At 39.5% G+C, this 14140-nt stretch overlaps 1 protein-coding gene across 1 annotated transcript in view; it reads left to right on the top strand.

The window, feature by feature from the left end:
- LOC121858309 (mediator of RNA polymerase II transcription subunit 12-like protein) overlaps positions 1-14140 on the top strand; it is a gene marked incomplete at its 3' end in the record, with an annotated part of 265779 nt that overhangs the window by 62811 nt on the left and 188828 nt on the right. The window contains 2 exon segments of the mRNA XM_042354642.1: positions 8467-8720; positions 12310-12448. Coding sequence (XP_042210576.1) covers positions 8467-8720; positions 12310-12448 — 393 coding nt within the window.

Below are 14140 nucleotides of genomic sequence, written 5' to 3'. Positions count from 1 at the left end.
TTCCTCTCTTTTGTTGTTGTTTGATTTCCTCATGCCTCTGCAGGACATATATACTGTACTGCTCTGTCAATAAACCGTATAAGTATCAATATCACTACTGTCAACAAACTGTATCGATACCAATATCAATATCACCAAGTCACTCCTACGTCTCCTCCACCAACACGCACTCGGTGATCCAGTCTGGCTGTCCGCAATGATCACTGTTTCTCCCGCACGCTCTTACAAATGATTCTGACACCAACACTACGTCTTTCTGAAACAGATCCATGCGGCAGACAGCGCACCTGTACGTAATGAACACTAACACTCCCGCTCATCGTCCGAACTATTTTGCCACAGCACTCACTCTTCTTCCTCCGCTCATCCAAGCGGTGTGTTGATGTGTCGACGTAGAAGCAGCAGACGTCACAGGGTCCACCACGTCAACTTTTTCTGACGATGGTATGATACTTTTCAGCAGCTCCAACGATGACTCTCACCCATTGGCTTCGCAAAGCTCCAACTACATTTTGACTTTAACTGCCGAATGGTTCGACAGTTAGATGATGTCACATGTTAAGTGAGAGAAACCCACAACGTGGACTCACTCAACGTTTATTGATTGATATTGTCAAAACCTGGAGAAGTGAGACACTCGTTAACTCCTGATTACATTCCATTACATGTATACATTATACATCAGTTAGTAAATACACTATTCTGTATGGTTATATCCAACTTGCCTTACACTATGTACGTATGTAGCTCACAACATTTCACCATAATACAAACAATCACTGTGTTCTTTCACTCAACATGTGCCGGCTTATAGCTCCACTTAACTCCTAGTATCGCTCCAAGTATCTCCTGGTTATGGCTAGTGTGTGTACACTTGAAGGGGCTAGATGATACTGCCAGCCAGAGGCGTCCCAAGCCCTTATCTATGATCATAACAAAGAAATGCTTGCTGTGCATCCCAAACATCTGGTGAGGCGCGGCCACCAGCCACATGGCATGTGAGCCAGAGGTCGCGGCGTATGGGGGCGGCGATAACGTGAGTGATTCAGTGGGACTCGGAGTGTTATGAGGCGTTCATTGATCCCAATAGGCATTTCAGTTAGCCTGTGTAGGATGCATTGGCGGATGGCAAAGCCAACTCCATAAATGAGGTTTCTCTCCGCAGCAGGCTTACCCTTCCAGAAGAAGGGATAGCCAGACCCCCGTTCTGTGAGTCGACCCTCGTCTGGGACCTGGGACTCCCTAATGGCTGCTATGTTGGTGTTATACTTAGCCAGCTCTTTTGCCACAAGGGCGGTTCTTCTTTCAGGGCGCTCATTTGTTTCATTATTCAGAAGGGTCCTGACATTCTACGCAGCACCCATTAGAGGTTGTATAGTTTGTTTTTGTTTGGATGTGTGATTTTGATTGTGTTTTCGATCTCATAAGGATGACCTTACTGGGTGTGGTTGTCAGGTTAGTTTTTTAGGCAGGCTATGTTTAGGGCACCTTTTCTAGCCCCCTCCCCATGTGGGGTAAGCAGAGTGGCTTCTCGAAAGGGCTGCTCAGTTGCACAGACAGGACCGGATTGTGCTGCTGCCAAATCCCAGTATATAATCGACCATCTTATCTGTGCTGCCCATGTGCAGAGTTGTGACTGGAGACTCCCGGCAGTCATCTCTGCCTGTCCTCTTCACCATAGGACTTTTGGGGGTATAGGGGTTTTGATGATGATGATGAGAGGTATGATGAGCTGGATGATAGCTGCGCTTGAGTTGATTTATGTGGTGAGGCAGGAGCGCTGGCTGCAACCACACTTCTTGGTTCTCCCTTTTCCTGATCCAGTGGTGCAAGTGTTGCAACAACTGGAGAGAGGGAGAGTTGCAATGGACTGCCGATAGCCCAGTTTGTTATGTTTCATCTCAGTGGCCTGTCCATCATGCATTGCCTTTGTCCGCCGGTGTAGGCGTTGGGTTTCCATGGTGGTCACCTCTTCTGCCTATACCGTTGTTTGGGTCTTGTTGGAGCTCTGTAAGCATGTCTGCCTGCTGCGGGGCTCCACCACAGATTTTTCATTTGGGGTTTATTTCCGTAGCCTTATACCTACCAAGGTTAATCCGCAAGGCAACAGGGCAATGGTTTGTAGGACGTGTCCACATGCCAGTGGGCCTATGCGCCGTCCCTCTGGGGCCCACTGCTTCTCTGAGTTCCCCTGCTGGTCTAGCCTGGGCCCACGAGGCACCCAGTTATCGTGTGTTGCCACGAGGAGGTACAGCAGAAGTCTTGATGGTGAAGAGGCTGTGTACTGGCATGGAAAGACTTAAGCAAGTTGCTTCCCTGTTCGCCACGAGGGTTAGCCAGCGGCGGCAGCTGAAAGCGAGAGGGTGCAAGCAGTCCTTGCACCTTAACACTAACATAATGCTGCCATACTAGATGCATTTCACCACCCTGTGTGCAAAAAAAAAACACACACACACACACAATATATATATATATATATATATATATATATATATATATATATATATATATATATATATATATATATATATATATATATATATATATATATATATATATATATATATATATTTTTTTTTTTTTTTTTTTTTTTTTTTTCCCAAATTTCAAACACTTTTATAGTGGTTTGATAATGTAAAATCTTAAAGTATCTGAAGGATCAACGATCCATCCTTCTGCCTTCATGTTTCAATTCCATAAAATTAGGTTAATATTAGACTGGTGATAACAGACTATAACAGTTTGCTTCTTTGAGCTCAATATGGTAATGTATGTTGGTTAAGTACTGTGCAGGGATTTAAACACTTACCCTCCTAAATCTGCCATACCAATAAAAGTTTAAATATTTTGTAGATATAAATGATAATTAGGGTGAGGGGTTATTACCCAAAAATAATTCAGTGTTTTATTACATCATTAAGGGTTTCATAGACTGGCTAGGGTTGATTCTTCAGTCCTCTGAGGCCTGAACTTCAACACCAGCCAACCCAAGTAGGGTATCTTATTCAAACCTACATCCCCATTTTTAAATTTGGGGAAGCAAAAAAATTGCAGCCTATAATCGTGCAAATAAGGTAGATATTTATTTTAAATAAGAACCCCTGTAGGTTTGTGTCCTGCAAGAATTACTACAAGAATCTAGGTAGGTGAGGAATAGAAAACACGGCTACAAATAAGGAAACCTAGTCCATTTATTTCCTCAAATTTGCACAAGATTTATACAGTTAGTAATAAATCACTCACATACAGTCAATGCCAGTCACACTTCAAGCTGAGTACAGCATTAAAAACAGTGTACCTATTCAGGACTGTAATCGCCAATTAAGACAACTACCTGTATGGGCTTGCAGGATAGCGAAACTCGTTACGATGGATTCGAACACTATAATTCGGTCATAACCTGTCAATACAAATTACATGTCAGTGAATCATTTCCTTAACACATGATATAGTCTTAACATAATTGTTGTAGACACAGTAATCATATCAAGACACAGTAACAGAACCACATCTATCTGTTCCTCAAATTCTAGCACTATAATGTTGTGTTGACTTAAATTAAAGAATGTGTAACTATAAGTTAAGTAATTCTCATATATGTAAATTATTTAATACAACACAATCACACTTACGTGTTACGAGTCTAATGCTAGCAGAGGTTTTTAGCTGTTCACAGTATGTCTGTAAGAGGTAGTCTGACTGGGTAGTCTCAGTGTATCCCCTGCGTAGATGGCTACTCGCCATCTACAGAATCGTGGATTCAGCAAATAACAGGGTAGCTCTGGGTAAACACCTACATAGCTCACTTCACTCCCCTCTCTTATATCTTCACTACCTCGTAACTAAAGCTATTTTCTAACAAGTTATTAATGCCGTCCACGTGGTTTCCCGTGGGCGGTAACAAGGACCTAACCAGTTGATTCACCACCCAGTTGCAATACAATAATTTCAAAATAACAAAGGAATGCCAAAGACACCTAGGCGCAGTAATTGGCACGACTGACTTCAAGACCGAGTACGTAACGGGAAAGGTGAATGAGTGGGTTAGGGAAATCCAAGCTCTGTCTGAGATTGCTAACACAGAGCCACATGCAGCTTTTGCGGCATTCACCCATGGAGTCAAGCATCGCTGGAACTACCTGATGCGCACTATCCCTGATATTGGTCCCCTCCTCCACCCTCTGGAAGAAGTTATCAGCATCAATTTCATTCCCAAATTAGTGAAACACCCTCACTTAACCACCGAGACTGAAAGGTATGGGATTGACCAATCCAGAGGAGATTGCTGCCACCGAACATCAGAACTCAGTTAAGCTCACGGCAGCCCTCACGGACCACATAATAGCTCAGAACGCAACAGGGAATGTGGATACCAGTGAAGTAAACAAGATTCAAAGGTCCTTTACGACAGAACGACAGCACATCCAAAGTGATAAGTTGCAGCAACTGTTGTTGCAAGTACCAGAGAATTTGAAAAAAAAATAGCAATAGCACAGGAGGTGGGCGCCTCAAAATGGTTAACTACGTTACCGATATGGGCAAATGGTTTCAGTCTCAATAAACAAGAATTTACAGATGTCAATGCTCTAAGGTATGGTAGGCCAATAGAAGGTTTGCCCTCCCAATGCGTGTGTGGCTCTTCCTATGACGCCGATCACGCCATGGTGTGCAAGAAAGGGGGCTTCATATGCATGAGGCATGGCGAAGTAAGGAATCTCACAGCAAATATGTTGAAGGAAATCTGCCATGATGTCAGGGTAGAACCGACCCTCCTTCCATTGGACGGTGATATTTTCCAACATAGGACTTCAAACACATCCAACGAAGCCCGTGTTGACGTCAGTGCTCGAGGATTCTGGATGCGGGGACAGCAAGCCTTCTTCGACATCAGGATTTTTTATCCCATGGCCGCATGTCTCCGTAACTTAGCTCTTGATGCTGCACACAGGAGGAACGAGAACGACAAGATAAGGGCATACTGGGAGAGAATTCAGAACATTGAACAAGGCAGCTTCACTCCTCTAGTGTTCACAACCTCTGGTGGGATTGGACCAAGTGCAAGATACTTTACACCATACTTGCGGAGGTGATATCCAAACAGAAGCAGCAGCCCAGAAGTTATGTTACAGCCTGGATGAGATGTCGACTGTCCTTCTCTCTCCTTCGGTCGGCTTTGCTCTGCCTCAGGGGAACGAGAGCTTCGGCCTCAAAGCCGATAACAGTTGCAGATATTGACTATGAGGCTACAGCTACTGAATGCCGCATAGATCTGCGGCTCAACTAACTCAACACAGCTAGGATAGCTACTTATGTATTAGGATATTTAATATTAAGGTAATAAAATGGTGGCGAAGGAATGGCTGTCAGGGGAGGCTGGAGGCCATTTAAAAAAAAAAATTTCAGTGTCCCTCTCACTTTACTGCTCAGTGTTTGCTGTCTAATTTTAAATGTTCATGGCTGGCCCTGAATATGGGAGTACTCTAACAATTCCATCCAGACCATTTCAGTTTGCACTGTTCACTGTTACACAGTTGACCCTGGGAATGTAAATGTCACTTCCGGACCCTCTCACGAGTACAGCACTGTACTGTACTTACAGTACTGTACTGTGCTGTAAAACTGCTCACAGCAATGAAAAACATTTGGAAACCACCTTCCACAGATGTTACACTGGAAAGCTGGCAACAATGTGACAAAACTTGTTTAGGGGATGTTTGTAGATAGGAATCAGGCTTGATATATAGTCTTGTTACTGGGTAACTTTGACACATTATGTGAGCGAGGAATGAGTGCACTTTTGTTTCTAAAGTCACTTAGTGACGTTGCAAAGTTTCAGGGAGTTGTCAATTTCAGTACACAATATCAGCCTTGTTCCCTGTTACTTTATACTGTATTGGATTGTACTGTGCAATAGTAATGAATGACTTGTTGTGTGAACAGGATGGAATAACATAAGTGCTGGCTGATATGTCTTGCTTGATCTGTATCCCTGAGTGCACTGCCTCCTCCCAGAGGGGGATTTAGTTGTGAGATCATGATTGGCTACTGAAGTAGTTCATAATGTGGTGTGATGATTGTGCCATTGCACAATCATCGCACCACCCTCCGACCACACTTATGTGTGTACAAAAAAAATTATGTATGCATGCAAACTAATTTCTCCTGATACAGACTTGACACTCATGCAGGCACTTTTGTATGCTACATTACAGTATATAATGATGGTAACGATAACACTAGGATACTCAACACAATGCCACAGTGGAAGAATGACATGCTTAGTGATGAATTTCAAGTCATCTGAACTTTGAAAAGCAGGGTGATGATGATGTGGCAAATGTGAGACCTTTTCAATCTTGTACACATAAGTGTGAAAAAATAAAACATTGCAGATACATTTTATCTTTCCTTTTGTCTCTTCCAAAGTACATAGACAGGTTTGAAGGCAAGACAATTACCTTGTACTGTACATCATTAATAGAGCATGAAGAGTGACATCTAGGTTAGGTGAGTGGTGTAAGAAGCAGGAACAGGTGTGGAAGCAGCTGGAGGATCATTAGAAATTAACTCCCAGTCATATGAATTAAGTAAAGGATTTGGTGAGCCACTCAAAATTTTTGTCTCTGGTCGTTCATAGTTCCTGGAAAGCTTTCTTCAAGAATTCTGCAATGTCACTTGCTTCATGAAGTTGGATTTCTCATTTATCCGTTTCTCCTGAATTTATAGAGATTTATATTATCCAGTTACAGTGCTTAAGAAAACAAATTCACTGAACAGCAAGCAATGTCTTTCTTATCCAGGTAAACCTTTTTAAAACCATTGAGTGAACGAAATTCTGAATTTATCTGTGAAATGACTGGAGATATGTGAACACAAAATCAGGAAGTGTAAACATTGAATGAGCTGCAGTTTGAGCATCCACAGCACTGGACAACAGAGTAACAACACTAGCAGTTAGAACCAGGTTTTCTGAATTTTGCAATGCTTGTTGTGTTTCAGAGAACTACTGTGCTTTTTTTTTTTTAATACAGTAGTATACAATACTGTAATTTTTATGTTTTGCTGTTTCATTAAGTATCATATCTCCTGATAATGCTTGCTGAAAATTTCATATTGTTTTACTGTTGATAATTGTTCAAGTATTGTACAGGTTGTACCTCTCTAGTCCGGCATTCTGTGGTCCGGAAACTCCCGTGGTCCGGAACGATTTTAGTTTGCCCATGGAGAAATTAATTTGAGTCTGGTACTTTCGATGTTTGGCTAAATTTTGCCTTATTTACCCTACTTTTTTGGGCGAATTACTACCTGTAATAAAGCAACATCCTAATAAATCAACCAAAATAACACAGTTAAAATAAAAAAAAATGAAAACAACACAGAAAAGTTCTTATGTTCTACAGCTTCAGCTAGAGTTGAGCATACGTCATCCGAGTAAAATCACACACAACAACATTGGCTGTCCTTATGTTTTCAACTTTACCACCATCTGGTGGGTAGAATTTTTGTTTTAAATTCAGAAACATTAATTAAAACATATATGAACAGTAAATAAGCGTTGCTTTCATATTCTTAGGTATAGTAATGACGATATGTTTTCACATGTGCGCACTTGCTGTACATACGTGAGCTCACTTTTTTCTTTACCATTAATGGTTAGCTACTTATATTGTTCCATTTATTAACATTAAATAACATTACTTAAAACAACCACATTAATTTTTTAAATTAATTTTACAACAGCTACAACCAGGGTCTTATTTTCTTCAGTTTTATATGTAGATCCAGTCAGTCACTGGTTTTGTAATCAACGAAAACAATGACGTCTCGTTCCTCTTGTGTTTTAATATTCTACATATTATAAATGAATTGTATTGTTCATTTTGCACACATAAAAATTAATTAAATCAAAAAGACATTCAGCAATAAACAATAATGAATCTTTTGTGCATAAGAGAAATGACGCTGTTTACACAATTTGTGCACGTCTGAACGTTGGCGGGCCGCTCAAACCCATCGAAATTCGAGTTTCCACCGTCAAAATTTTAAATTGCGTAGTGGTTTTTTTTTGTCCAAATAAAAAGTGTCGAATTAAAAACTCCCAAAATTTGAGAACCTACTGTACAACATTTAACCCTTCAATATATCTTCAAAGAGACCACGAAGTAGTGAAAGTGGTGCTAGTGCTTCCAAGCATAAGCACAAGTCACTATCTATCCAGAAAAAGGGTGAATTTCCATGGTCCGGAAATTTCCATGGTCCGGCACCGGTCAGGTCCCGAGGTTACCGGACTGGAGAGGTACAACCTGTATTGTCATGATGAAGATAATGATTCAGATAATCAGTCAAACACTGCTTCCTTTTTTGGAAATTTTGACCCATTAGTGTTAGGTTGGCAACTCGGTGCTTTATCACCGAGTGGTTCATGAATTAATTGTTTGTACAATAATTCATAAATTGTTCCTACAGGAAGGATTGCTTGATCGTCAAGAACTTTTAGAGTGGGTTGTGGAGGCTTTTGTACGTTGGCGTGGAGCTGAACATGATGTTGTCCTTCGTGTGGTGTTGCCTCTGCCCTTACAGTACTTAGATGAAATCACACAATCAGAGTATCTCTCACGTAAACTAGCTCATTACTCAGCAGCCAAGTTGGCTCAACTGTGTCATGACTCTGGTTATGCCTCACCCAGGCCACAGTCTCCTGTCAACCAGACCAGCAATGGGTAAGAATTTAGATATACAGGGCCTTGTTTAATGTGAAATTAATGTTCTATCATAGTCTAAAAAAATATATTTGCATACTGTACAAGACATATAAGATAGTGAAAAATGACAATGATATGTTTTCATATCCCACCACAAATATGGAAAGGACATATATTGTTGTCCTTCTCTATCCACTATAGCGTGTTTTTTCCCAGCTGAGAAAAGATGCCCCTCCCCCTCCTCAAGAGTTACAGCTGATTGGCTGTTCCAAACCTGTCCGATTTTGTCCTGAGTAATGATGTATTTCTAAATTAGTTTATTCATAATGACCATTTCTGACGAGAAAGATATTTAACTAAATTATATAAAGATACATACCTTCATTATTTCAAACAGGAGCTCCTAGGAAGTTTATCAGAAGTATTATACGTGAATTAACTGATAAACTCGGGTAGCGAATTCACGTTTTCGGAGGATGCATTTAATATATACTTATTTTTACCCAGAATAAGGCATACTAAGACAAATTACATATCAGTAATAGTACATTATGCAAAAACAACATTTTAAAAGATCAGAACCACATTGAAATATTACACGACCGTTAGCAGAGGTGGAAAAAATATGAAGTAGTTCGCAGGTTTGCAACAGCCAATCAGCTGTAACTCTTGAGGAGGGGGGCAGGGCATTTTTTTCTCAGATGAAAAAAATGCACTATAGTTGGTCATACAGTCATGAAGCTTTATCTTCTTGCTTAGACTGGTGAGAATTGCAGAATCCTTAGACTTTGGTATAGTTTTTAGATAAACTTTTCATTTACCCCATTGGCTGTGGGAGGTTTCTGTACGCTGAATAAAATCATCTGGCTGTAGCCACAATAAAATGATAGAGTGTAGGAAATACATCATTCGGGTTAACTCAGAAGATCAATTTTATAATACAGTACAGTAGTACCCCGATTTACGCGGTCAATTGAACCCACAGGGTACCGCGGAAAGTGAAAACCTCGTTAAGTGAACAACAGAACATATGGGATTAATTCCAATAGAGACTGGCCCAACCCCCAAACTCCACTTTTTCCGACACAATACCTATGTTGTAGTAAAAATAACATCTTAATTTTATGATGGTATGCTCACACAATTATTATTTAAGAGAAATACAGTCCCAGGTTAATGTCCATTCAAATAATGGACTCAAATCCCCCCCCCCCACCCTCTTCCCAGCTCACTAGCTCCTACCTCTCTGAGAAATGTTTGGGTGAAAACACTAGATTTTAACGTTTAGTAATAAATAATACCTCAGACTAAAGTTAGGATAATATAATTGACATTTCTGGATTCCTTGCAGGTCAGGGAATATTTTGAATGTAAACTTCATATATTTTGCACAAAAGATAAAATATTTGCTTTGTGTAAACCAAATTATTACATTAGATCTAAAATTTGTATGTCTAATGCAAAATCCATGATGTTTATATTCAAAATGATCATCATATTGTAAGAATTCCAGCAATGTAAATTATATTCTGGCCGGGTAATTTGTATGAATTTTATGAGCTAAAACAAATATCTTCAGTTAATAAACAAAAAATATTCTTCACGACACTCTGTCAATCAAAGTACCACCTTGCCTCCCCCCCCCTCCTCACACTCACGCCAGCTGGTCAGTCGGTTCCAACCCTCCCCCCCCACCCCCCACCTTCCCTCCCTACCAGAGAAATGTTTGGGTGAAAACACTAGATTTTAACGTTTAGTAATAAATAATACCTCAGACTAAAGTTAGGATAATATAATTGACATTTCTGGATTCCTTGCACGTCAGGGAATATTTTGAATGTAAACTTCATATATTTTGCACAAAAGATAAAATATTTGCTTTGTGTAAACCAAATTACAGTCAACCCTCACTTTACGCGGTCCCACATTCCGCGTGTCCACGTTTACGCGGTGCCCTGCCAGAACCCAGGATGCTCACATTCCGCGGTGCGTGTACCCCTTTACACGGGTGAAGTATAATTTTTTTATTTTAGCTCATAAAATTCATACAAATTACCTGGCCAGAATATAATTTACATTGCTGGAATTCTTACAATTTGATGATCATTTTGAATATAAACATCATATATTTTGCATTAGACATAAAATTTTTAGATATAATGTTTACTCTGAGTAAATATGTTATCTTTTGTGCAAAATATATGACATTTATATTCAAAATATTCCTGGTCTTACAAGGAATCCAGCAATGTCAATTATATTATCCTAACTTTAATCTGAGGTATTATTTAATACTAAATGTTAAAATCTAGTTTTTTCACCCACCCTTTCTCTTGAAGGGAGGGTTGGTGGGAGGTGGGGGGGAGGGTTGGGACAGACTGACCACCTGGCTCGTTGGAAGAGGGGGGAGGCAAGGTGGGGTACTTTGATTGACAGATAGTGTCGTGAAGAATATTTTTTTTTTTATTAACTGAAGATATTTGTTTTAGCTCATAAAATTCATACAAATTACCCGGCCAGAATATAATTTACATTGCTGGAATTCTTACAATTAGATGATCATTTTGAATATAAACATCATAGATTTTGCATTAGACATACAAATTTTAGGTGTAGGCTAATGTTTACTCAGAGTAAATATGTTATCTTTTGTGAAAAATATATGACATTTATATTCAAAATATTCCTGGTCTTACAAGGAATCCAGCAATGTCAATTATATTATCCTAACTTTAGTTTGAGGTATTATTTATTACTATACCTGGTTTTCCCCCCAAAATTTCTCAGAGGGAAGAGCCAGTGAGTGTACTGTGAGAAGAGGGGGAGGGAGTGGAGTCCATTATTTGAATGGACATTAACTTGGCGACTGTATTTCTCTATTTCTCTTAAGTATTAATTGTGTGCATGTACCATCATAAAATTAAGATGTTATTTTTACTAGAACATAGGTATTGTGTTGGAAAAAGTGGAGTTTGCGGGTAAGCTGGTCTCTACTTCATTTAATCCCATATGTTATGTTATTCACTTTACGCGTTTCTCACTTTCTGCGGTACCCTGTGGGTTACATTAACCGCGTAAAGTGAGGGTTGACTATTACATTAGATCTAAAATTTGTAAGTCTAATGCAAACTCCATGATGTTTATATTCAAAATGATCATCATATTGTAAGAATTCTAGCAATGTAAATTATATTCTGGCCGGGTAATTTGTATGAATTTTATGAGCTAAATAAAAAAAATATATATTATACTTCACCACGTATATGAGTAGATGCACCGCGGAAAGTGAAAGTCCAGTTCTGGCAAGGTACCGCGTAAATGAGAAATCGCGAAATCGCGGAAAGTGAAACCGTGTAAAGCGGGGTAATACTGTATTTACATTTACCGTATCTCATACTGTTCAAGGAGGTAAGCTTTGTGGGTTATCTCTGTTCTACAGACAATTTTCATATTTTTATCATACTGTATATGAAATTCATAGTCCAGTTTTCTGTCAATGAAATGCCTACTTTTTTTTCTTCAAATTTACAGTATGTCATAGTTATTTAATAAATATTTTATTTACTTTATTTTATTTATTTATTTATTTTATTGAAATTTTTTTCAGAATTAGTTTAAGTGGTCAGGGTTCTGGGAGCAGTCAGCCATCAGGGCCGACTATCAACCCTCTTGCAGCAACATTCCAAGAACTTCTGTCTTGTCACCAGCACCGCCCAGTTGTCCTGGCAGCTTCCTGCTTCATCCAGGTACTTGATGAATAAACCAACACCTACATACAAACAGGGTTAAACTTGAAATTTACAGTACAGTAGACTCACAACTTACGCGTATTTTTCTTATGCGGTTTCAACTATGTGCGGATTACCCCGGGGATTAGGTTACAATTTCCAATTGCAAGCTCAAAACTTTTAGAATGGGTCATAAGCCCACCAAAGGTCCACCCCCGCCATATATATATACAGTGATGTAGTGTTATGGACAAAATTCCCTAAACACTGAGCATCTACTTCCTGGTATGTACCATACTGTTCTGTACAGTACAGTACAGTACAGTATATGATTAGTTTATATTTAACAGTGCATTTTTTCATCACATATTATGCCAGAACCACAAAATGGAAATAATATTTCTTAATATTAAGAAAAAATCTGAGATAATGTGTTAAAATTTCAATTCCCTTTACCTAATGCCAGATACAGTACTGTCAAGTGTCTAGGGAATTTTGTTTGTAACTTTACCTGGAAGCAGTGACAGATCGTCAATGAGGCAGTTCAAGCTGAAGCCCCAGCTCCATGCTTGAGGGAGGTCCCCAGTTGTAGTGTGTAAACAGCAAGGTACGCTGTGTTAAGGTTCCTTTATGTTCGTTGTTCAGTAAGCCTAGGTATCATATGTGTAAATAGTAAATGGCACTGAAGATTTTGTTTTCATATTCTGTTCGATAAGACCTGTTTTGCTTACATTACACACTTGGTGAGCACTGTAACCCCCCATCCTTAATCACTGCAGTTATTGTTCTGGAAATTCAGAACTTATACCAGGTACCACTTTTTCTCACAGGAGATAGAACAAGTAGCATCTGGCATAAGTTGCCTTGAATCTTTGGGTTTATTTAACCAATATTAATTTCAAAATCTATGCAAAAACAATTACACCAATTCCCCCATTAAAGTCGTTTCGTTATAACGTCATTGAAAAAAGAAAGAAAATATATATGAAAATGATAAATGTACGACAATTTTAGAAAATTTTGTGCGAAGGCGCTCAGCACCTTATTGTTACAACAGCTGGCCGTGTAACTGACCAGCGTGGGCACCATATTTGTATGTTTTTGTTTGGTGGTTGGTTGCTGCTCTTCCAACATTCACTCAAAATCCAATTATAAATTTATTTGAGCCCTAGAACAATGGTTTACAAGAGCATAAAGCCACAATGGTTTAGTAAATTGCCAGTGTAGGCTTGTTCAGTGTTTGGGGGATACACTGAATCCGCTGGCATCCACTCATTACCCACTCACCAACCTGACAACAGTTGAAAATATCTTATCCCCATGGCTCCCCCAGCAAAAAGGATGAAATATGACTCAAGTTTCAAGCTGAAAGTTGTTGCGATTGCAAACTCTTCAAACAACAGTGCTGCAGCGGATGACAGTTTAAGTCTAAGCCGTGCTGCTGTGCTGTCGACAGTGTAACGGACTCATAGTTTCGCAGCTGGCCGCTTGGTGTTGGTTTCGCCACTGGCAGTTTGTTTACAACAACTGATGCAAATGGCGGATCGTAAGCCTGGTGTACCATAATGTTCTACTATCATACCGTGTACTTTCAAGGTTCTATACTGGTATGCTGTGTAAACAATGATTATTTTATTGGAGGTGCTGATTTTGGCTTTTTGTTTACCAGAGTTCTTACGAAGATAACTTACTGAAGATTTTTAGCGGTTG

Source organism: Homarus americanus, unplaced genomic scaffold (genome assembly GCF_018991925.1).
Source record: "Homarus americanus isolate GMGI-L3 unplaced genomic scaffold, GMGI_Hamer_2.0 scaffold57980, whole genome shotgun sequence".
NCBI classification, from domain to species: domain Eukaryota; kingdom Metazoa; phylum Arthropoda; class Malacostraca; order Decapoda; family Nephropidae; genus Homarus; species Homarus americanus.
This window is presented reverse-complemented; position numbering and strand designations above follow the sequence as displayed.